Here is a 26,861-nt window from a genome sequence, read left to right as displayed (position 1 = left end):
AATTTAAAAATTCAAAAAATAGTATATTTTTGCTGTTTTTTGGACAAAAAGGTGACTTAACTCTTTTTTTATTAAAAAACAACTTTTTTTAAGAACATATAACAATTTTATGTTTTTCTATAAACCTTCTTTACGGAGAATATTTTGGTATAAAAAACATGTCCTATTTTTCGAACATGTCGGCCCTACGCCCTTTAGAAATTGACCTATTTTTTATCAAAATTTCAACTTTAGGCCACATGTTCTAAAATCCCAAAGCTGGGATCAGAAAACGGAAAGCAGCTTTGGAAACCCTGATGTGTTCCCTATTTATCCCTAAAGTATTTTCCCAGCCCCAAAGGAAATGTGGACCCTATAGGCAATATTGTAAAAATACCATTTTTGGGATTTTCGCTCCAATTTTTAGGAATTGCGGGATTCCCTTTGACCTTTTGACAAAAAACGCTGAAAATTTCATTGAGTTTCGTTAATAATTAAAGATTTTATTACATACTACATATTCATTGAGTTTCTAAAACTAAAATTTATATCAAAATTTTAATAGGATTGCAAATATTAGGAACAATTTGATCCACATTTATTCCGAGCTATGTTGTTTTGTTTGAGCCCAATTCAAATTTTATCCCGATCGGACCAGCCGTTTAGAAATCCCAGATTTATTTCCAAAAAATTTTGATTCTGCCCCACTGTGGACTGTGTTTAACAAATCCAAACATAATATTCTTGGTTGCCCTTATTATTATTTTCCATGCTGCAGGGAAAACATTCCTTTTTTACTAATTTAATTTCAATAAAGATTAAAACTTAAAATAAAATAATAATAAAAACATAACAAAATAAAATAAAAATATAAAAACCATTGTGCAAGTAGCAATATAGAATCAAAACTTCTCTTGTTGTTTTTTTTTGTAATTTCTCCTACACATCATATCAAAATAAAAGCAAAACAAAATCTACAACAACAAAAAGCAAAACAATAATATGGTGACTATTGCGCTACGCGCTCGGATTTTTTATCCGTTAAATACTACAGCAACAATCTCTGGAGAATTTTTTAAGAAACACAAAACTCAAAATTCAAATTGCTCGTAGTTTGCAGTTGATATTCTGGGTGACATGACGTTTTCATTAGAATGAATATTAATTAAATTACAAAAACAAAATTAGCAGATCTAAAACGGAAACCGGAAGTGTTAAAAAGATCTTTGACGCCACAAAAAAAAACATTAAAAACTAGCCAAAATGGCTTCGCAAATTTTAACTTTTCTAGTGATTTTATTTATGGCCACATTTTGCTTAGATTTTACACAATCTTGGATGAAATTCAACAGTTTTACAGCCAAAAAACGTACGGATTTGAAAAAAAGATGTCCTAATGTAAGTGTATTTACTTTGCAGCAAAAAAAAATCTAAAACAAAATATAACAGCAAAACTCGATTAGCAATTCATAAAGTGTTGTGTGAAAAAAATAAAAATAGTTTGTTATTGAAAATAGAAAGTGTGTGTGCAGTTTTAAAGTGTTCTCGATTTATGTTTTTTTTATTTTTTTTTTTTGTGAACTAAACAAAAAATCTTTCTCTAATAAATCAATTCGTAAATATATTACAAATGAACAGACAGGCGGGCAAAAAAAAACTTTCTTCATTATCATCTTCAAAACATTTCAAACCACAATGTAAAATAGTCATATCCATCAATGTTCGCATTCTAAGCACTTGTATTGTAAAAAACTATAAAAAATACATAAATTTGGTTTAAAATTCGCACGAAAAATCTGTAGCAAAAGTTATGATCGGTAAGGTTCGAACTGTAATAATGCCCTGCCTAAATTCGAAAATCAGTTAGCTTTAAAATGACCCAGTTTGTTTAACAATGACATTGAAAAAGATCAAAATAAATCAATAATTTAAATGACAAAATACTGTTTCAAGTTGGTTTTAAATGTATGTACTAAGAGTTATATGATATCTATGATCAATTTTAGATCGATCCTCACAAAATATGATTGTTTGGTTTCTGTTTATATATATAAAACTTATTTGTATCCAAGTTAAATCGAATAATAAAGCTTTATTCCGGGAGTACTTTTGATATTCTTGTAATAGTTCCTCTGTTGTCTTTCCCGAGAAAAAACTTTTAGGTAATACATCAGTAGTCCCCATCCATTCTGTGAAACATTTGCTGCAAAATATTTGAGTTTGTTGATGAAAGGAAAAAGAGAAATGGAAAAGGGTACAATGCATAGAGAAAACACATAGAGCGGAAACTCTCCTGTCAAAGACCTAACTCAGTTGTCAAAAACCTAAGTGGTGAGAATGTATTAGTAAAAAAAACTATGTGAAAACAAAAACAACACTCGTATGTGTGATTATTTTGAGTAACTTTTTTGTTTGAGTTTTTTTCGAGTTTCCGCTCTATGTTCTCTATGGTACAATGTTTCATGTACATGAAGTTTTTGTTGAGTATGTCATTCACATTTATTCGTTCGTATTCGTTCTGTACAGAAATGTCAAAAACTGAAAAGCAAAAACTTCACTGTGTGGACACGAATGCAGTTTCAAAAGAGAATTTAAAAATGTTTTGCAGCAAATGTTTCACAGTGTGGACCGGGACATAGTTGAGTTGACAATATTAAACCGATTGCAACTCAGATCGCTTTGAAGCAAAGATCCAATTGTAGTGTGATACTTGTGGGACCAAAACACGTATGTGGATCATATTTAAACTTAAGAGAACAAACTTGCAAAATATTTTGCTGCTGATATAGGGGATAATATGAATATTCTTGTTATTATTTCCCGGGATTAGAAAAAGTCTGTGAAATTAGGATCTTTAGGTCCAGTATTTGGTTTAATAATTACGACTGAACCGACCAAAGCAAAATTCGTTTATTTTCAATCTTCAGAATTTTTCACACCAGATCAACCAGACTAGTATATCATATTAACCATATTTTAATGTACATGCGAATACTTCCAGCCATAGTGTACTTAAAACGTGAACTTACATTATATCATACAAGAAGCTGAGCTGAAAGAAGTTATGACAATACCCGAAGTTTTACTGAACTAACCTAAAATAAAAAGAATCAGTGTAGGAAATTCTATAAATTTCTCAGTGTTCAATAGGGAACCAATTAGGGTGGGTCGATTTTGACAGTGTCGGGCGGCCTTGTTGTTTTATCTGTTGTATATTATTCAGTTACTGATGCCGAATACCATGGTAAGAACTCCAATTTTGGCCAAAAACTCATCATTACTGACGTGGCTTTTTTTTGGATGAATGTCTTTATTAACAAGCTAAACTTTCGTATATGGAACGACGCCAACAAGCGAGCTTTATCAAATGGCAATTCATTCACAAAAGGTTACAGTTTGGTTCTGATTTTTGGCGGGTTACATCTTCGAAACTACGTTTGTGATGTTACCACCGTTAACGGTGATTGATAACCAACGCATCTTCGAAACTACGTTTGTGATGTTACCACCGTTAAAGGTGATTGATAACCAACGCAGATAACCTTAATCTTACTATCTGTCCATTCGCCCGTCCCTCTGGCTGTCCATATATACCTTGCACATAGATCAAATTTGGCACATGATTTTTTTCGGCTCAAGGAGGATACCTATTAAATCGGCTCAAGGAGGAAGCCTGAAATCGGTACATTATTTCACCAAGACCCATATCCTCTCAAAATAGGACTTTATTGTTCATAATTGTTTAATTTATATAGGTATCTAGTAGATACTATCTACACAAATTTCGCACCAAATAAATATTATATACGGAAGTCATGTCACATAATTCTATGATGATCGGTCCATAATTAGTCATAGCTCCTATATAAGGTTCATGAAAATCACGTATACAACCACTATGGTATTCACATAGAATTCAACAGAAATATATGGGGGATTCATGTCAAGTGAACCAACTTTTGAAATCTATGTCTTCCGATTTGAAAAAAAGTTTTTTTTCGAAAGATTGAAGAAATAGCTATCTAAAATATTTCGGACACATTTTGCTAAGAATAAGTTACATGGATGAGAAAACCCCTGTTTGGTCATAATGTCAAATTTTGAACCCCTCTAACTCAGAGACTTCTTGACCGATCTTGTTGAAAAATTGTGTCTGAATTAACATCCAATGGACTCACCTGGTGCAAACTAACCTAATGCTAACAATGGTTTCATCGATTTCATCCCGATCGGAAGATCACTTGTCAAGAAATCCCCCATATACATAATTCACATTACCTAATTCCATGGCGATCGGTCCAGAATTAATCATAGCTACAATATAGGGCCCACTTCCGAAAATCGCATCACTCATTTACTCAGTGTAGGGAAAAACTCTTAAATATACATATCGACGTTACCTTAATATAGAAAGGCCTTAACTCGTGTTTTATTGTAATCCCAGATTTTCGGTTATTTCGATCAATGGTCCAGTAATGGTATTTAGCAAAAAAAAAAATTATAAAAGTTATAGTCCTAATGTATATATTCTCCCGGGATCTAATGATCACTTTGCTGTCAAAAAATATGTGGATATCCCTCTTTGATATCCCATGATACTGAATTTGTTCCGCGACTACTTTTGACTTGAATTATGTTATCATAATCTGGTAGCCTAAGCAGTTGTCTTAGCCGTTCAGAAATGATTTCACATCCAACGGAACAAATTAATTGTTAAAATCAAGTTTCCAAATAAATTACAAACATGAATGATACATCAATATATCCTGTACGATCCCGAATTCATCTATGGTCCCGTAAATTCGGAAAACCGAAATTAATTATGCAGGAACAAATATGTCAGAAATACTTTGTAAACTTTCGATTTTAGTGTCGAATAAGAATTTCGAACAGAATATAAGAATCTTTAATTAAAATTGTCAGTTCTGTGTCTAAAAAGCACTACAGCTCATCTTTAGCTACACTAGAATTTCATTGGAAACGAATATATTGGCGTTATCATATGTATAGCAAACGAGCAATACGATGAAGTTATAGATATTTATATATGCAGACTTGGTAATTAATCTTTAACTGTCCAGATTAAAAATAATTATGTAGATTAGGTTTCATTGTCAGCTGTTGGAATCATAGCTCACTTGGGTGCAAGAGTAGGTCCAGTGATAACTTGTGTTCATCACATTTGTCCTATGTTTTTTGGCTGTCTTCTTTCTTCAGCCATCCTGTTGTTTAAATGAAAGTATGTATCTTACCTAAATCATCTCTTGATAGACAGATTTTGTCAATAAGTGTTGATCAAGAATTCTACATCTTAGGTCCCCAAATGCCGGACAGTAACAAAGACTCCTCATTCGTCATTACTGGTTCTATAGAAGCCGTTGTAAGTGGTACTCAACCTAGAGCCCAGTGTCTAGTAATGGCCGCAAATCCGTTTCCTCAGCATATTCATATTGGGCAAGATTTTTTTGGTCTCCTTGCAAGTGGGTTTTCTATCGCATATTCCTTTAGCAAGTAAATGAAGTTTATGTGAAATTAACTGTTTTCCCCTCAATAGAGGAATGCCAATATCAAGCCTGAGTTCGTAGGAATTTATGATGGAAACGACTTTCTATGTATCCATGTCCAGGAATCCATACAAGGATAACCGATGAATGCTTCGTTATCTCCTGCATTCGATATAATGAACATTCTCTCTCGGGATCTAATGACCGTTTTGCTGTTGTCCGTACATACATATGTGTTTATCCCTTTAAACTGAATTTGTTCTGCGACTGCTCTGATAGAATATAAGAATCTTTACATCCGAATACATTTACAAATCTGTATACAATTTTCAATTGGCAAACTCATAATGTCACGTTTTAAAATTCAATCTGTAGGGTATAAACCAAATATTAAAACCATAAATTCACAGTAGCAAAATAGACGCCTAAATATTCCAGATAGAAAACAAAATTTCAAATTCTTATTATTTTTTCATTTAGTTATTTCGAATACTGGTACTACTTGTTTATAGTATTTTGTCAGCTGCGAAAAAAAAAACTGAAATTAAATGAAATAAGGAAAGCAACAGCAGCAGAAGCAGCATTATTCAATGGTCGAGGCAGCAAAAGTAGCGAGCACCCCATAAAAATCTCATCAATATGCAACACTTGTGACAAACACGACATCACACATTTATCAATGTGTTTATAATACAACAACCGCAGCAGCAACAACATCATTGAAGAATAACAACAACAGCAACCAAAGAATCTATCTATCTATATATATAAAAATGGATGTTTGTATGTGGGTATGTATGTATGTATGTATCAGAGCTGTAAATGAATCATTCTTTTTTGATTTTAATTCATTATGAATTAGCTAAATTTTGAATTAATTCATTGAATTGAAAAAATGAATTGAATGAAATTTGAATCAATTCAAACGAATTAGGCAAAAATGAATTTCAATTCATTTTCAATTCAAATGAATTTGTAAAATGAGTTGCAATTCATTTACAATTCATTTGAATTGAATTGATTTTGAATTAATTCAAATGAATTAGAAAAAAGAATTAGCAATTCAAATGAATGATTCAAAAATGTGTTGCAATCAATCAAATTCAAGAGCAGATCTCTAGGGGGAATGAAAGATTTCTCCTACCAAAATGAAAATATCCAGTACAAAAATTGAAAAGCTTTGTCCTGTATACGCGCCTGATCAATGAAAACATGGTGTTTGGAGTTTATTTCTTCAAGAAGAACTGATTTTTATTTTGAAATACACTGAACGACAAAACATATTTAATATTCAAGAAGCAATTAATAATTTTTGAAATTTTGTGACCCACGACCACCCAACAACAAACTTTTTGCTAATATTTATATTATATTTATTTCAAAAAAATAAAACTATCTTCCAAAAATAATCAAAAATCAGGAAAAATAACAATGTATGTAGTTCAAAACACAATTGAGTTTCATAAATAAGGCTAATTAGATTTAATTAGAATGCATCATTCACCTTAAACAACAATAGCTTTTCAAAATTATCATCTGAAAGAAATCCACGTTTAGGGATGTTTAGAATAGAGGCGTACGAAAATAATCTTTCAACACCAGCTGACGATGGTAACGGCGCATTATATTTAAAGGAAGACTTTTTAACCGTCGATTAATTATACTGCATACTTAATGACATTGAAGAATCTGCTAAATATGCTGCGAATTTCGCGTCGGAGTTGGAAATGAATTGCTAATTTTTTTTCTAATTCGTTTGAATTAATTCAAAATCAATTCAATTCAAATGAATTGTAAATGAATTGAATTAATTCAAAATCAATTCAATTCATTTGAATTGGAAACGAATTGCAATTCATTTTTACCAAATTCATTTGAATTAATTCAAAATCAATTCAATTCATTTGAATTGGAAACGAATTGCAATTCATTTTTACCAAATTCATTTGAATTGACTCAAATTTCATTCAATTCATTTTTTTGTGTGAATGATTCGCGAATTAATTCAAAAATGATTGATTCATTTACAGCTCTGGTATGTATGTATGTTCCGAATGAACTCAAAAACGGCTGGACCGATTTTGATGAAATTTTCAGGGAATCTTCAGAATAGTCTAGCGGGTAACACTGTAAGGTCAGATTTTTGATTTTCGGTCTGTGGGCGGAGGGGCGTGGCATTATCAAATTTTTACATTATACCGCTAATGCCATCTATATATATAAAAAACGGCTCCACCGATTTTGATGAAATTTTCAGGGAATCTTCAGAATATCCCAGCGGGTAACACTGTATAGTCAGATTTTTGATATTCGGTCTGTGGGCGGAGGGGTGTGTAAAAATCTAATTTTTACATTATACCGCTAATGCCCTATCTATCTTCTATATATATAAAAATGGATGTTTGTATGTGGGTATGTATGTATGTATGTATGTATGTTCCGAATGAACTCAAAAACGGCTGGACCGATTTTGATGAAATTTTCAGGGAATCTTCAGAATAGTCTAGCGGGTAACACTGTAAGGTCAGATTTTTGATTTTCGGTCTGTGGGCGGAGGGGCGTGGCATTATCAAATTTTTACATTATACCGCTAATGCCATCTATATATATAAAAAACGGCTCCACCGATTTTGATGAAATTTTCAGGGAATCTTCAGAATATCCCAGCGGGTAACACTGTATAGTCAGATTTTTGATATTCGGTCTGTGGGCGGAGGGGTGTGTAAAAATCTAATTTTTACATTATACCGCTAATGCCCTATCTATCTTCTATATATATAAAAATGGATGTTTGTATGTGGGTATGTATGTATGTATGTATGTATGTTCCGAATGAACTCAAAAACGGCTGGACCGATTTTGATGAAATTTTCAGGGAATCTTCAGAATAGTCTAGCGGGTAACACTGTAAGGTCAGAAATCCACGTTTAGGGATGTTTAGAATAGAGGCGTACGAAAATAATCTTTCAACACCAGCTGACGATGGTAACGGCGCATTATATTTAAAGGAAGACTTTTTAACCGTCGATTAATTATACTGCATACTTAATGACATTGAAGAATCTGCTAAATATGCTGCGAATTTCGCGTCGGAGTTGGAAATGAATTGCTAATTTTTTTTCTAATTCGTTTGAATTAATTCAAAATCAATTCAATTCAAATGAATTGTAAATGAATTGAATTAATTCAAAATCAATTCAATTCATTTGAATTGGAAACGAATTGCAATTCATTTTTACCAAATTCATTTGAATTAATTCAAAATCAATTCAATTCATTTGAATTGGAAACGAATTGCAATTCATTTTTACCAAATTCATTTGAATTGACTCAAATTTCATTCAATTCATTTTTTTGTGTGAATGATTCGCGAATTAATTCAAAAATGATTGATTCATTTACAGCTCTGGTATGTATGTATGTTCCGAATGAACTCAAAAACGGCTGGACCGATTTTGATGAAATTTTCAGGGAATCTTCAGAATAGTCTAGCGGGTAACACTGTAAGGTCAGATTTTTGATTTTCGGTCTGTGGGCGGAGGGGCGTGGCATTATCAAATTTTTACATTATACCGCTAATGCCATCTATATATATAAAAAACGGCTCCACCGATTTTGATGAAATTTTCAGGGAATCTTCAGAATATCCCAGCGGGTAACACTGTATAGTCAGATTTTTGATATTCGGTCTGTGGGCGGAGGGGTGTGTAAAAATCTAATTTTTACATTATACCGCTAATGCCCTATCTATCTTCTATATATATAAAAATGGATGTTTGTATGTGGGTATGTATGTATGTATGTATGTATGTTCCGAATGAACTCAAAAACGGCTGGACCGATTTTGATGAAATTTTCAGGGAATCTTCAGAATAGTCTAGCGGGTAACACTGTAAGGTCAGATTTTTGATTTTCGGTCTGTGGGCGGAGGGGCGTGGCATTATCAAATTTTTACATTATACCGCTAATGCCATCTATATATATAAAAAACGGCTCCACCGATTTTGATGAAATTTTCAGGGAATCTTCAGAATATCCCAGCGGGTAACACTGTATAGTCAGATTTTTGATATTCGGTCTGTGGGCGGAGGGGTGTGTAAAAATCTAATTTTTACATTATACCGCTAATGCCCTATCTATCTTCTATATATATAAAAATGGATGTTTGTATGTGGGTATGTATGTATGTATGTATGTATGTTCCGAATGAACTCAAAAACGGCTGGACCGATTTTGATGAAATTTTCAGGGAATCTTCAGAATAGTCTAGCGGGTAACACTGTAAGGTCAGATTTTTGATTTTCGGTCTGTGGGCGGAGGGGCGTGGCATTATCAAATTTTTACATTATACCGCTAATGCCATCTATATATATAAAAAACGGCTCCACCGATTTTGATGAAATTTTCAGGGAATCTTCAGAATATCCCAGCGGGTAACACTGTATAGTCAGATTTTTGATATTCGGTCTGTGGGCGGAGGGGTGTGTAAAAATCTAATTTTTACATTATACCGCTAATGCCCTATATTTCATAAAAATGGATGTGTGTATATATGTTCCGTATGGACTCAAAAATGGCTGGACCTATTTTGATGATATTTTCACGGTGTCTTCAGAAAAGCCTATTAGGTAACAGTGTAAAGTCAGATTTTAATTTTCTGTCTGTAATAAACAATTTGGTTTGCTTATAGGGTCATGAATAAGATATTTCCATACTGAATTTTTGAATTCATTAGAACCAGCCGAAATGCGACTACATGTATTAACATTGAAGGTTGATTCACCGACACTGTATATTAAAATCGAGATCGAGATGCAATATAAAACAGATGTTTTCTAATGGCCAGCAACGCGGACCGGGTTCAGCTAGTCTATATATATAAAAATGGATGTTTGTATGTGGGTATGTATGTATGTATGTATGTATGTTCCGAATGAACTCAAAAACGGCTGGACCGATTTTGATGAAATTTTCAGGGAATCTTCAGAATAGTCTAGCGGGTAACACTGTAAGGTCAGATTTTTGATTTTCGGTCTGTGGGCGGAGGGGCGTGGCATTATCAAATTTTTACATTATACCGCTAATGCCATCTATATATATAAAAAACGGCTCCACCGATTTTGATGAAATTTTCAGGGAATCTTCAGAATATCCCAGCGGGTAACACTGTATAGTCAGATTTTTGATATTCGGTCTGTGGGCGGAGGGGTGTGTAAAAATCTAATTTTTACATTATACCGCTAATGCCCTATATTTCATAAAAATGGATGTGTGTATATATGTTCCGTATGGACTCAAAAATGGCTGGACCTATTTTGATGATATTTTCACGGTGTCTTCAGAAAAGCCTATTAGGTAACAGTGTAAAGTCAGATTTTAATTTTCTGTCTGTAATAAACAATTTGGTTTGCTTATAGGGTCATGAATAAGATATTTCCATACTGAATTTTTGAATTCATTAGAACCAGCCGAAATGCGACTACATGTATTAACATTGAAGGTTGATTCACCGACACTGTATATTAAAATCGAGATCGAGATGCAATATAAAACAGATGTTTTCTAATGGCCAGCAACGCGGACCGGGTTCAGCTAGTATTTCATAAAAATGGATGTGTGTATATATGTTCCGTATGGACTCAAAAATGGCTGGACCTATTTTGATGATATTTTCACGGTGTCTTCAGAAAAGCCTATTAGGTAACAGTGTAAAGTCAGATTTTAATTTTCTGTCTGTAATAAACAATTTGGTTTGCTTATAGGGTCATGAATAAGATATTTCCATACTGAATTTTTGAATTCATTAGAACCAGCCGAAATGCGACTACATGTATTAACATTGAAGGTTGATTCACCGACACTGTATATTAAAATCGAGATCGAGATGCAATATAAAACAGATGTTTTCTAATGGCCAGCAACGCGGACCGGGTTCAGCTAGTATCACATAAAACAACAATAACAACGAACAGCAGCATGATATCAGCTTTATGCCTTATATTAGATCGATTTTCGAAAACAAAATATCTATAGTTGTTTACACTTGTAACGAAAATTTAGGGATGCTATAAATGAAATGTTTTTATACCAAGTAATTTGAATTATTATAAAAATATTGGTGAGAATATATAATTGAAATAAGTTAAAAAGTTAAACATAATTTATACCATAACCCAACATCTATCCCCAATTTCGTTGCGACTGTAAATGGTTTATGAAAAATGTTTATAGTTATTGGCAAACAAAATAAGAAATCATCTCAACAAGAATCAATCATCACACTTTCTAAGTAATGAATGGCTTTACATTGTTTCATTATAGATTTTCTATGTATATATTATTTATGGTTCAGAAATAAGCTGGAAGGAATTATTTGTGATAAGACTAAACAAAAATATACTACTTATGTATATGAAAACCGCTTTAGAAATTTCAAGGTCATACAAAATAATCACTACAAATATGTACATATATATTTACAGAGGCGTCATAAAAAATAAGTTTTCTAGGCAAATGAAATGTTTGTTCGATAAACAAAGAACATTTTACTGGTTGTGGTTTTATATGGTCAATATAATTATCACTAAAGTTCCAATAAAGAATCAGCCTTTTACTTTAATAGTTTTTTCCATTATTAGTGGTGATCTACGCACTGCGACCCATAGGATCTTTTGTGCAACCTAAGATTTTTCAACCCAATAGATTTAGGCTACGTATGAAGACAATTATTCAATTTGTTGACAGATCAGTTACTCTCCCCGGGGCCATAAGTGTTCTTCTGAGACATTTAGTTCTGCACGTTGCCAGCATTGGGCAGTCGCATAGAACATGTTCAGAGGTTTCGGCATGAATTTCACAAAACCTGCACTGTTCATTCTCAGCATTACCTAAAATACATTGGTGATACTTAAATCTACAGTGTCCGGTTAATAATCCAGTAAGTGTTCTCATGTCACCATTACTGAGCGAAAGTAATGACAGGGATCTACGTCTGAATAGGGTAATGAACCATTTAGACTGTCTTAATACTGGTAAATTACTCCAAAATCGAGCAAATTCCTCTTCAACCCAGGAACGAATACGTTCCATAGTGTATCCAAGTGGGATGCCAAAGAATGGTTCTGGTCCTATAAATGAGCGTCGGTCGCCCCTGTTTATAAGAGAATCAGCGCGTTCATTGCCAGCATGACCTTCATGGCCAGGTTCCCATCACAATGTGAGTTCATTGTGTGTACCGAGTTCATTCAAGGATGTCTAGCAGTCCATAACAACACCAGACCTCACCTCATATGATGATAAGGCTCTAAGAGCAGCCTGGCTATCTGACATAACAAATATCTTAGTATTCCTTAATCACCTTTTTAAACATTCGTTTGAGCATATAAGGATAGGGTAAATCTCCGCCTGAAATATTGATGGGAATGTACCAATTGGGATACCCCTTTGAAAATTCAGCCCATAAATACCCCCAGTGATACCATTAGCCTATTTGGAACCATCTTGATCGGCATTATTTTGCCACCATGTCTGATTTAACCACTCGTCCCTCTTAGGTAAAAGGTCCCTAAATTTCCTATGTAACACAAGAGTTGGTGACATATAGTCCAATATTGCAATACTAGGATCATTTCCAAAGATGCCTAGAATGCCTAAGATGCTGGTAGTCTGGATGCACTCCTAATGGCCTCCTCCATCTACCAAAAAGTCGCTAGCAGAGCCCTAGTAGCTTTATTGATATTATTAGATAAATGAGAATTCCTAGTGTAACCCCCAGATATTTTACCTCCTTAGAAAATCCTATAGGTGAGCCATTCAATGTAAGCTCTATGAGTCTAATAACTCTCCGTTTTGTAAATGGTACAAGAATTGTCTTGGCTGGTCAGCCCCCTTAGATGATTATTATCCCACACGCCACCTTGTGGACATACCCTAGTTGCCCTAATAGTCTTCGATGATCCTCCTAAATCCAACTTAATAACCTTGGATGAAAGCATTTCCAAAATCCATTTCCTTATAATACAACGAACTCCTTTTCAATGCAGTGCTAGATCAATAGCACCGTATGACGTATTGTCAAAGCCCCCCCCTCCAAGAGAAAGGGTGTTTATCAGGATTGTTTGCATTCCATTGATTATGGAAGTGTTCAGCTTTCTTATTAGAAAATCTTCAAATTTGGTATCTTACCGGTATCCACCGTAGCAGATAAATCACGAGTAATATTAAGGGCTTGTTGACGAGTAAAAGTATTAGTGCTCTTATACCATTTGGTTCCATCTTTGCTAATAAAATAGTTATTATTCGTGGCGATAGCGATATTCAAATATTTTAAGCATCTGAAACTAAATTTTCATCAGGAGGAGTCATCATCGATAAGATCTTCCTCTGGATAATCTTATAATTCACATTAATTTTCATCGGAATCAGTTTACAATCAAGGTCTTTAGTGATGTACATCGTTCGATATTTCTAACTTATATTATTAAAGAATGTGTTAATCTAGTTAGATTAACACAAATTGATCATATTTTAGATTAGTGATCAGCATGTCCAAATTAGTAAGAAAACGTAATTTGCAAGTTGAAATTATTAAAAATAATTTAATTAAAAAGTAATTATTTAAAAATTATTTTGCATTCATATCTATTTTTTTTAAGAGAAATTGCAAAAATGTTAATAAAACTGCAAAAAAAAAAAATATTATTTCCTTTTAATTTTTTTTGCCAAATCAATATTTATGTAATCTTTTTATTTATTGAAAAACATTTAAGAGTTAAACAACCTCTGTTGACCATTCAAATATTCCACCAAATGTCAATCACACTCATCATTCCATTTGATTCTACTGAATTTTTAATAAAATTACATTATGAGAACAAAAGCACAAAAAAAAAGAAAAGAAGAAATGAATTACATCTGTAATTAAGTTAAAACTACATTTTATCGTTGCAGGTACGTGCTCAACGTAATTTCGATTTGGAAGCCATGATGGGCTGTTGGTATGTGGTGCAGTATTATGCCTCCACAGAAGAATTGCCAGAATACGCCTGCATGCGTAGTCACTTTACATTCACCAGTAATGATCAGCATGTAAGTATAAATGTATGAATGAATACTTAGTAGTATGACAGACAGACAGACTGACTGAATATATGCATGAAAATCCTTAACGAACTGTAACTCAAACACCCAAAAACCAATACAATCAACTGACCATACATCCATCCAACCATCCATCTACCCATCCTGTTTGCCAGTCAACCTACAAACCAAAAAAAAAAAAACAGTCCACCAGCCAGCTTGCATACCAATACAATGCAATTATAATTTTTGGCGGAAAGTAAAGTGAAGAAACTGAAATCTACAATATTTATTTAAGAACAAAAAGGAACAGGTTTCCGCCGCGCTCATACCATACGTTGATGATGATGATGATGATAAGAAACACAAGTGAAATTTTCGTACTGTCGTTTATTATCCCAGACACAACACAACTTTCACTTGACAAATACCAAAATAAAAATAATGAAAAGAAGAGGAAAACAACTTGGCAAAGTAAAAAGTACTAGATGAGATGACTCTTGATGATGGCTTAGACACAAACCAAACAGCCAACCAACCAGCCAGCCAGCCAGCCAGCCAGCCGGTCATCCATCCATCCATCCCGCCAAACGAACAACCAACAAAAACCGAATACCAAAACTATAAAAGAATGCATTTCTTTCAAAACAAGGGAGGGAGGTTTCTTTGGAAATTAGTATGTAAGTGGCCATTGGCATTTCTTTTCCAGGAAAGGAAAGGGTCATCTTCAATCTTTTTCTTCTTCATTTACTTTTTCGTCGTTTTCTTCTTCTTGGCAATTTCATTTATGGATTACAACAATTTGCATTACAATGAAAAGCGAAAATGTGTGGTGCATGGTTTGCCACAATACCTGCCACATAATATTCTGATTATCATCCGCAACTTATGCATGCAACAACAACAATAACAACAACTAGCTGTTAAATTCAATGATGGTATGTAGTTGTAGTTGGAGTAAGCATTTGGAATGCTGGCAATAATAATGTGACCATCTATGGATAAATATGGACAATAGATCAGTTACAGCTAATATTAATTTAACATCATAAACCGCAATTTTCATTAAAAGAACCCTATATTTTCTAGTGAAGTCTTCTTAATTTAATTTGGGGATCTTGTATTTTGAAAAGCTTTAACCCAAATCAGCCTAGTTAGAAATATTTGTTCTTTTTTCGTGAGTGCTTTTCGGGAGTGGGCTATGAGCAATTATGGACCGATCGCCATGAAATAAGGTCGCGTGATTTATATCTATATGAAACTTATTTATATTTAACTAGGATCGCCCGGTGGCCGAAATTCGACCACTTTTAAACGCTTTTTACCACTTTTATGAAAAGAATTTACAAAAAAATGATGATCTGCAAATATAGAGAAAATAGCCTTTTAAACCATATATGTTTCATCAATATTGGTGGACAATAACATACTTAAAAGTGTACCACAAAAAAACGTGTGGCCTATTTATATATAAGAAGATTCTATGTGGGCCTTATATGGGAGCTATGACTAATTATGGACCGATCATCATATATAAAACTTATTTGGAGCGAAATATAACTTATGATTGATAAAGTCCTATTTCGGGCTAGGTGAAATAATGGACAGATTTCAGCCAGGCTTCGTCCTTGGGTCGAAAAAATTGTATGTCCAAATTTTATCGAGAAATCTTCAAAATGGCGACCTGCCACCCGTACATTGCGCACAAGGTTTACATGGACAGACAGCCAGCCAATCAGATTTACGGACAGACATCGCACAGTGGCGCCCGTAGAACAAGTGAGGTTGCAAAAATCAAAATTCCATATGCACCTAAAAAATACTGAATAAACCAGTTGTACAGTAAATTGTCCAATGATTTCAAATATGCTACTCTTAATACAATCAGATTTTTGGTTTGGATATAGCCTTTCAAAGTTGACTGATTTTTAGTTTTCAAAAAAACAGACAATTTTGAAGTAATTTGGTTCGCTTTCAGATACAATATGTAGAAAACTATGTAGCGGATCGTCATTATATTGATAGATCTATTTATTAAGAAAAGAATATACAAAAATTGTACTGTTTGTTTTGTATTTGTCCAGGTAAATCGATATTCACCAACTATCCATTTTTTCAATGTTTCTCAACTTTGATGGAAAATGAAAAAAAAAAACTATGAATTTCTATAGTTACCATATTTTCAAAATAAGTTCTTTAATTATTCCTTTACCTAATGCAAAAAATTCCAGCTGCCCTTTCTTGCCCCATTTTTTGCTAGAGGTAAAATTTTGCAAAAAGACATGGTTTCAAATGTGACATATGACCGTGAAAAACCAACCAAAAAAAATGTTTTTTTTATCTTTTCTGGAATAATTTTAAATCATAAAGAAACATAAAAAATCAAAAATTTTAAAAAATATTTTATTTTACTTTCCATAAAATTGATTTTTCCACAAATTTCAACTTTGCTAACCCATAAGTAGGCACGTGAAAGGCGTAGAACCACTTTCAAATACTCATTTCATAGGCTGATCAATTATCTATCATATTCCATTTAAATTTTATGATTTTTGCAACGAAAAAACTCAAATGGTGCCACTGTGCGTCGTTTAAATCGAGAAAGTGGTTCTGAGTCGATAGGTATACTTAAGGTGGGTGTTAGACCGATATATTTGGACGTTACAAACATCCACACAAACGCATAATAACCCCCACAATGTACAGGGGAGAACTGAAACAAAAGTGGAAATAAATCTGTAACTTCTAAAGTTTTGAATTTCAGCTGAAAACACCAAGGGGCTGCAGAGCCACAATGCCCTAAAGTGGGCATTATTGCTATATATTATCTCTTTTAGTTTACGAGTTATTCGCATTTGAAAATTAAAATGTTCGTATTATTACCTACCTTAGTCTGCTTTTTTGCTAATAACGGTTCCAAATCTTTTCCGATTTTCTTGAAATATTTTTTTGAATTAACAACAAATTTGATAACAATCTTTAGAAAGAATTGTTTAAAAACCTCTACTGAGTCAAATTAAATAAAGATCATGAAAAAAATATAAATAATCTCATTTATATTTGTCTGAAAGATAACATTTCGGGAAATATTATAAAAGCAATATAATTGGTATGGTCTAAAGCCTTCCGAAGTAGGCCTATTTTTTATGTAAATTTCAACTTTTGACATCTCATAGCTGCTTTCAACAAATTAAAATCTCTTTTCAATGTGTTCTTAAATCGGTACCGTCAACAGAGTCAAAAAAACTAAAAAAAACATTTTTGGGATTTTTATGTTTTTTGGCTATACTATACCAATGTCGGGGTTATCGGAACCCTTTACAAAATAATTAAGAACATATTGGACCATCTAAAATGGGTTACTACATTTTGATATTGACAATGCGATTTGAGAATTTTTGCCCTAAAATTGAATTTTACATAAAAAATTGGCGTTTTTTTAATGAACCTGATCCCCTTTTTTCATTTAAAAGATTTGATGTAAAGTTAGCTTTTCAAAAAGTATAAATTCCTTATACATCTTCTTAGAAAACTTAAAAAGAATAAAAGTACTTTTTCCCAAAAAAACTAACGAAAAATCGCCTTTTTATAGTTTGTCATTCTGTTTTTAATTTCTACATTTTTCATTTGCTATCCCACAAAATATATATATTCTAGATCGTTATAGATAACGAAGTCGATATAGCCATGTCCGTCTGTCCGTCTGTATGTTGAAATCAACTCTCCGTAGCCCCAAATAACTTACATACATTATTCATACATCAATATATCCGGGACAACCTCGCTTTTTGCAATAGTTTTGATCTATAGCTGGATTACTAAGTCATTAATATAGACAATATCGATATCTAATGATAGATATTTCAAAGTCCATTGCAACGATGTATATAAGGCTATAGGCTATAATGAGTCAAAATCGGGAAAAATATTTTTTTAACCTGAATTTTTTTTTTTCAACAAAAAAATTTTTTTTTGTCTTAAATTCTTTTTCCAAAATATAAAAAATTTTTAAAAACGATTTGGAAAAAAAATTAAAAACAATTTAAAAAAAATTAATTCTTTTTAAATAAAAATATTTTTAAATATAATTTGGTGAAGGGTATATAAGATTCGACAAAGCCCAATATAGTACGCTTACTTGTTTAAATTCAAATGCATATAACTTTGGAGTCCAAAATTTTTTTTTTTATTTGACATATAAATTTGTTGTTAGTCCAATAAAAGAAATCGGGAAATATTTGGACTTGAGTAATGAGGGTAAACATTTTTAATATTTAATATCTCCTAAACTATATGATATAATTGATAGCTACGACCAGATTTTTTGAATTCGAAACCCAAGTGATGAAATAGGATCGTTTGGATCTTTGCGCATGTTAAATTTCATTCAAATCGGACTAACCGTTTAGAAGTTACAGATTTATTCCATCTTTTTTTCTTTTTTTATTGAATCTGCCTAATTACCTTAGGCCAAACAATTAATAAGTATTGAAATCTTATAACTGAACACAATCGTGACATTATCTAGCTCTGTGTTCAGGAGGTCGTCCTCATTCGTCCTTTCTTCCAAACTGTGAATCTCATCGCTTTGCTTACATGTCATTCGAAATAAGGACATTGTTAGTTTGAACCAATTCATCCTTTTCGTCCCCTCGATAAACATGCTAGAAGATAATTTCGAATGCGTAATTGAGCAATTCACATCTGTCTCGAAGAGGTGCACTGGATTTTCTTTTGGGTTCATCGTTTCATTGTATGATTTTTCCTGGGCTTTTTTCTCCTCCCTCCAATTTTGAAATTCGGAAATTACAAATGAAATCACAAACAATGCTGAATTTGTCCGAAAAATTTAATTCGTTTAGAGAATTTCTCAGTTGGTCACATCACAGTCACATTAACAACCCAACAAACTGCGAATAACCGTTATTGACGGATGCTCTCTAGCATTTACTTATTTTTTTGGCGATGTACATAATTCCCTGTGTATATTTTCGCTCACTGACTTGGTCAGTTGGATTGGTTCATTGGGTTGCCTGTTTGATCGTGTTGATCGGATGGGCTTTTGAAGTGAAGCGCACTTTATTGTTGTTGTTGCATCTGTAGTATGGCGTCATAACCACACATACGATATTTAGGATGTGGAAATGTTATTCGGAATGTAACTAACTATAAGTTTCTTTTATTTTCTTTCATTGCAAATTCCCATACGAGTATTAATGAATGTATGTATGTATTTTATTTTGGTGTGGTTTTCGGTTGCTTCGTTATCATTCAATTTATATTATTTTTATGAAAACAATGAAAGTGTTCAATGACCAAGGTACCAACCAATATGTATGTATGTATGTTACCCAACAACTTGATGTATCCAGCCAACCAACCGTCAAAAAAAAAAATATCAGAATGCAAAGATGTGGGAATTGTGAGAGGATTGATGTGGTCAACAAAAGTACTCTTCATATATGAACATATTTGGCCATGGCTATAGATATACCATTATCAGAGCCGCGCATCATAATTGTGCATCATATTTATACCCTTCACCTTCGTGAGAAGGTTATATATAAGTTTGTCATTCCGTTTGTAATTTCCACAATATAATTTTCCGACCCTATAAAGTATATATATTCTGGATCCTTATAGATAGCGGAGTCGATTAAGAATAACTTTGTGAGTCGATTAAACGATGTCCGTCCGTCTGTCTGGCTGGCTGTCCATGTAAACCTTTTGCGCAGAGTACAGGTCGCAATTTTGAAGATATTTCGATAAAATTTGGTACATATAATTTTTTCGGTCCAAGGACGAAGCCTATTGAAACTGGCTGAAATCGGTCCATTATTTCACATACAAATGTCCTCTCGAAATTGGACTTTATCGGTCATAAATGTTTAATTTATATATGTATCTACACAAATTTCGCTCCAAATAAGTTTTATATTTACAAAATTCATGTCACCAAATTTTGTTACGATCGGTCCATAATTAGTCATAGCTCCCATATAGACCCGCTTCCGAAAATCACTTTAACGTGCTTAAATCACTTAAAAATGTTGGTATATACACAAAATTCAACATAAATAACTTTCATATAGACATAAAGCACACGACCTAATTTTATGTTAATTGGTCATAGCTCCCATATAAGGCCCACTTCCGAAAATCACTCACGAATATAAATTATTGAAATTTTAAAAGAAAAATATTTTTACTCATTTATTTGGTGTAGGGTATTATATGGTCGGGCTTGACCGACCATACTTTCTTACTTGTTTTTTTTTTATACAATTGCTTGTAAATCCGTTATTTAATTTGTGTGACGAGGTGAATTTGTTTGAAATGTTTTGGTATCACTAAAAAATATTAATTAACAGACCATGAACTGCCTAAGAATATTTTTTTGGAACGCTAACGGCATTCGCCAACATAAAAACGAACTCGATTATTTTCTTAAAAGTCATGAAGTTGATATAATGTTAGTTTCGGAAACCCATTTGACGTCTAGAAGTTTATTTAAGATAAATGGCTATGTTTTTTATGGCACAAATTATCCAAGAGATAGAGCATGTGGAGGCTCTGGAATTTTAATTAAAACCCGTATCAAACACCATTCAATGTGTGATATTTGTGAAGATTATCTTCAAGCTACGACAATCTGTTTGGATGATTGCTACAGAAACCTATTAATTTCGTCGATATATTCACCTCCGATTACTGAAAACAAATATGAACATTTTTACAAATCACTAGGACCCCGATTCCTGGCAGCTGGCGATTATAATGCTAAGCATACTCACTGGGGATCAAGACTTGTAACCCCGAATGGTCGCGCTTTGTTTAATACAATTTCTAAATTGAATTTGAATGTGCTGTCGAGCGGAGAACCAATATACTGGCCTACTGACCCAAGCAAAATACCCGATGTCATTGATTTTGCAGTTACAAAAAATTTACCAATGGAACTAATGCAGGTTAAATTTTCATTAGAATTATCCTCGGATCACTCACCCACCTTCGTTACTCTATTGAACCCCCTAGAAATAGTATCCCCGACTGGTCACTCTGCAATATCAAGCACGAAAAAAAATTGGTTGAAATATAGAAAATATATTAGCACACACAGTACAGAAAATATATCGCTAAGAACACCAAATATCGATATCTCACTCAAAAATTTTGAACAAAACTTAAAACTTGCTGTTGAACATGCCACTCAAATAACCCAACAAATAAGATACAATAGACTCTATTCTGCAGACATTGAACAGTTATTAGCTGAAAAAAGAAGAGTTCGTCGAGAGTGGCAACTCTACAGATCCCCTCAACTTAAAACGGAGCTTAGAAAATGTCGCAAACGACTCAGTATGCTTCTTCACAAACGCAAAACTGACTCAATTAATAAATATCTGGAGAACTTAGATGCCACCCAGTACTCAAATTACTCTCTATGGCGAGCTACAAAAAAGTTAAAAAGACCTGTTATGAGCAGACCTCCTCTACGTAATTCTAGTGGAGGCTGGGCGAGAAACGATACTGAAAAAGGAAACCTGTTTGTTGGTCATCTAAAGAATGTATTTTCCCCAAAGGAGTCAAACGACATAATAGAGTTACCACCTACTTTACCCCATATTGCTGCAGCTGAACCACTTCGTTTTGAGATTTCAGAGATTGTCAAGGCTATTGTTGATTTAAACTCCAAAAAATCACCTGGTATTGATAAAATCAGTAACAAGATGCTCGTCGAGCTACCCCAAATTGCATTAAGAATAATCCTATTTATTTTTAATGCTATATTACGCCTTGAATATTATCCACCAGAATGGAAGGTTTCTTTAGTTACAATGATACCTAAGCCGGGAAAAGATCACAGTAAAGTAGAATCATATAGACCCATTAGCATATTGTCAAATATATCAAAGCTATTCGAAAAACTGTTAATGCACAAGTTAAAGCCGATAGTGAATCATTTTGATTGTATTCCAACTCATCAATTCGGATTTCGAGAAAAACATAACACCATAGAACAAACTCACAGGTTGGTAGAAATCATATCCAAGACACTTGAAGAAAAAAATATTGTTCTGCACTCTTCATCGACGTCTCGCAAGCCTTCGACAAAGTATGGCATGAAGGATTATCTATAAAAATAAAACAACATTTACCAGTGAACACACACAAGCTTCTAGAAAGTTATTTAAGTCATCGAAAGTTCGTTCTTAAAGAGGGAGACTTCATAAGTTCACCACAGCCTATTGAAGCAGGCGTACCCCACATATCTACTTTTGCTGATGACACAGCTATACTAGCCATTCATGAAAACCCCCAAGAAGCATCTGTACTTTTACAAGACCATATACTCGACATAGAAAGTTGGTTAAAACAATGGAGAATAAAAGTAAACGAGCAAAAATGTATACATCTCACTTTCACATTGCGTAGAGAATCGTGCCCTCCAATCCTAATAAATAATCATATAATACCTCAACAAACTGAAGTTAAATATCTAGGTCTGCATCTAGACCGACGTCTTACCTGGAAAAAGCATATAGATACGATATTGACTCAAATGAAGTTAAAATTACTACAAATTTACTGGCTAATTGGTAAAAACTCGAGATTGCGTTTAGATTGCAAACTTTTGCTGTACAGCTCAATAATAAAACCCATATGGTGCTATGGAATTCAATTATGGGGCACGGCCTCAGCTTCTAATATTGAAAAAATTCAAAGATTCCAAAATAAAATATTACGAATGATAACAGCAGCTACTTGGTATGTGAGAAATATTAACATTCATAAGGACCTAAGTGTCTCCCTGGTGAAAAATGAAATAAAAAAACAAGCGGAGTCATATTTGAAAAAGTTAGAAGTTCACCCAATGCACGAACATTAAAAAAAAAACTAAAAAATACGAGTTAGGTCATTTCTACATGACACCAACGATACATTGGCTAAAACACCATACAATAACTAAAACATGGATCTGATCGTGGTTTTTATATATCGAGGGACTATATTAAACACCCTCTGTCGTAGAAAAAACAAGATTTCTGAAAAAACTGTTTATTTCGGTAATTCATAAGAAATATTAAATTAGTTTTTCTACAATATATTTTTATGATCTCTACTAAATTCTACATAATTTTGTTTAAGATAATGAAAACCCAATAATCTATCTATTGATTAAAATTTAAATGTTTGGCTTTGTTGGAGATTGGGCCGAATAACAGATTCGATTCTGGAAAAAAGATTATATCGGACTATAATGATTTTAATGATCTAAAAAAATTGCTAGTGTTTACCCACTTTTGGGTCTCTATGTATATATTTGTTTAAAATTTTACATTACTGACCATTTTATAATTTTTAATAATGGATCTCCGATTTTAATGAAATTTACCACAGTTATTATTATAAACTTTTCGACGTTTTGAAAATAAAAATTTTAAATATTTTAGTTAAACAAAAAAAATTTTTTTTCCAATTTTGTTCGAATTGTTTTTTTTTTAAATTTTAAATTTTTTTTGATATTTAACGAAAAAAGAATTCGTGTTAAAAAATATTTTTTCCGATTTTGACCCATTGTAGGTCCAACTTACTATGGTCTTATATACGTCGTTGCAAAGGTCTTTGAAATATCTATCATTAGATATCCATATTGTCTATATTCGGAAAGTTGATTTCAACAGACAGACAGATGAACATGACTTAATCTACTCCGCTATCTATAAGGATCCAGAATATATATACTTTATATGGTCGGAAAATTATATTGTGGAAATTACAAACGGAATGACACAGTTATATATACCCTTCTCACGAAGGTGAAGGGTATAATAAAGCCTATATCTCAAAAACTAGCATGTATGTATTTTGTTGTTGCAAGAGTTAGTTTTTTCTCAACAGACTTAGGTTTTTGACAATTACATCTCGTCTGGTACATGCCATAGATAGACTTATCTCAGTTTTCTAAAACCTAAGTGGTAACAATGAATTAAAAATATTTATCCCAATTTTTATTTTATACCACCTTAAAGTATACCGATATACTCTGAATCACATTCTACGTCAATTAAACGATGTCTGGCTGGCTGTCCATCTAAATTTTGTGCGCAAAGTACATGTCGCAATTTTGAAGATATATCGATAAAATTTGGTACATTTGTTTCATCCCAAGAACGAATCCTATTGAAACTGATCCATTATTTCATATAGCCCCCATACAAATGTCCACCATAAATTGGACTGTATCGGTCATAAATATTTAATTTATGCAGGTATCTACACAAGTTTCGCTCCAAATAAGTTTTATATATACCGAATTCATGTCAACAAATTTTATTATGATCGGTCCATAATTCGTCATTGTTTCCATATAAGACCCTCTTCCGTAAATCACTTTAACGAGCACAAATCTCTTAAAATATTGGTATCCTCATGAAATCAACAAAAATTAGCTTCATATAGACATAAATCACAGGACCTAATTTAATGGCGATCGGTCTATAATTAGTCATGCTCCCATATAAGGTCAACTTTTGAAAATCATTCACGAAAATAAATTATTGAAATTAAAAATTTTTAAAATTTTTTGCTCATTTACTCAAATTTTACAAATCCCTATTTATTTTAGAGGTTTATGTGTATTTTACTTTAATTTTAAAGGATTTATGAAGGTAAAGGCCCTGTATGAAAACTATATTATGATTTGACTGTTGACAATAGTATCTACATTAGAAATTTTAATTGTGGTAATTAAATATATATTTTATACTATTTGATTTCTTTTTCCGACTTCAGATTACGATGAACTTTACCTACATATATGCTGAGGATCCATTGAGAGAAAAACTGCAAGGCAATATTACATGGCTAATTCCAGAGTTTAATACACCTTCTCATTGGATGCACACGGAAGATATTTGTAAGTAGAATCCAAAAAATAATGCGAAAAACATTTTCAGTTGCATGTTGATTATATAATTTATAAACACAATAAGAATAGTTGCGATCCCTAATTTTGACCAAATTAAAAAGACCTACTTATGATAATTAGTTAATTTGCAAGTTTTAAACTGCATTTCATCCACATTTCTCACAAATCAAATAAAATTATAATAAAAATAAATTAAATAATAATTAGATCCTGTTCAAAATCTACTAAATTAAATAAAGGTTACATTATTATTCTTATTTAGATAAGTAAAACTATAAATATTTATTAATTTTGGCGAAATTATGATGTATTTTTGGACTTATTCCGCTAAGAAACGATTGAGAATGCAACAATTTCAATTAGAATTGGAAAAACTGAAAACAAAACTAATATAAGAATTTAATTTAAAATTAAGTACATATTATTTTTAAAGGTTTCCAAAAATTAATTTTGCTTCACAATAATATAACTTCAGTTCCATTCAGATTTATTTCCTTTTTTAATTCTCCTACTGTACATTGGCCTATAATTTGTAAAATATAAGAAAGCAGTCAAAAAGTTTACCATCACTTTATCATTTTGAAAATTGTACTGGATTAGAAAGTTCAATTTAAGCCTAGTTTTTTTAAACATATTTTTAATTAATTCCTATTAAAATTATATAATAATCAATCTAATTCTGTTTTCCAGATGAAGGCATTTACAACACATATGTCTTGGATACCGATTACAAGTCTTGGGGACTTATAATGCATTGTGCGGAGAAAAAGAAACATCCACGATATTTATCAGCTTTATTACTATCACGAGAACCAACATTAGGTGATAACGTAGTAAATTTCTTAAGGTATAAGAACGTGATATATTGTATATTTTCTAAAATTTATAATTATATTTACTTTTAGAGAGAAATTACCGCGATACGATATAGATCTATCATTTATGTTTCCCATTAATCACACATCATGTGATAATCTAATGGAATCATCACAGGACGATCCTTTGGCCTATATAGTGAATGGACGAAAAAATGCTAAGCAAATGTTTAAAGTTATATTAAAGAATTAATAAAAAATATTATCTTCTAGAATTAAATCCATCAAAATAATCTTGAATTGAAATGTAAAATAAATTTTACATGTTATTAAAAATATGTATAAAGTTTTCTTTGTTTATTGTATTTTTTAAATATATACATGTATTCAATAATTTGTAATAGAATTCAATAAAATCATTTATATTTTTGTGAAATTAAGACCACCAAATAAATGTATTTAACGGACTGTGATAAATCAAATTACAAAATTAGAGTGTTCATAATTTATGATTTTAAAGTGTAATACAACATGGCAATATAATATCAACAT

The 26,861-nt window shown here is 32.4% G+C and overlaps 1 protein-coding gene across 1 annotated transcript; it reads left to right on the top strand.

Annotated features, from left to right (window-relative positions):
* The first annotated feature begins 1,132 nt into the window (after positions 1-1,132).
* Positions 1,133-26,767, top strand: Karl (lipocalin/cytosolic fatty acid-binding protein Karl). The gene is made up of 5 exons (XM_065508149.1): positions 1,133-1,377; positions 14,433-14,570; positions 25,359-25,482; positions 26,185-26,341; positions 26,400-26,767. Exons 1-5 carry the CDS (start codon positions 1,243-1,245, stop codon positions 26,560-26,562), a joined length of 717 nt encoding a protein of 238 aa, XP_065364221.1. The 5' UTR covers positions 1,133-1,242; the 3' UTR covers positions 26,563-26,767.
* The last annotated feature ends 94 nt before the right edge of the window (positions 26,768-26,861 follow it).

Source organism: Calliphora vicina, chromosome 4, assembly GCF_958450345.1.
Source record: "Calliphora vicina chromosome 4, idCalVici1.1, whole genome shotgun sequence".
In the NCBI taxonomy this organism is placed as follows: Eukaryota; Metazoa; Arthropoda; class Insecta; order Diptera; family Calliphoridae; genus Calliphora; species Calliphora vicina.
The sequence above is the reverse complement of the archived record's forward strand: the minus strand, read 5'-3'. Positions and strand labels throughout refer to the sequence as shown.

Excerpts from the sequence above, each read along its gene's own strand:
- Karl (XM_065508149.1), top strand. The coding sequence starts at position 1,243 with ATGGCTTCGCAAATTTTAACTTTTCTAGTGATTTTATTTATGGCCACA. Across the intron at positions 14,571-25,358 it reads TCACCAGTAATGATCAGCAT|ATTACGATGAACTTTACCTA; the intron begins GTAAGTATAAAT and ends TTCCGACTTCAG. Across the intron at positions 25,483-26,184 it reads GATGCACACGGAAGATATTT|ATGAAGGCATTTACAACACA; the intron begins GTAAGTAGAATC and ends TCTGTTTTCCAG.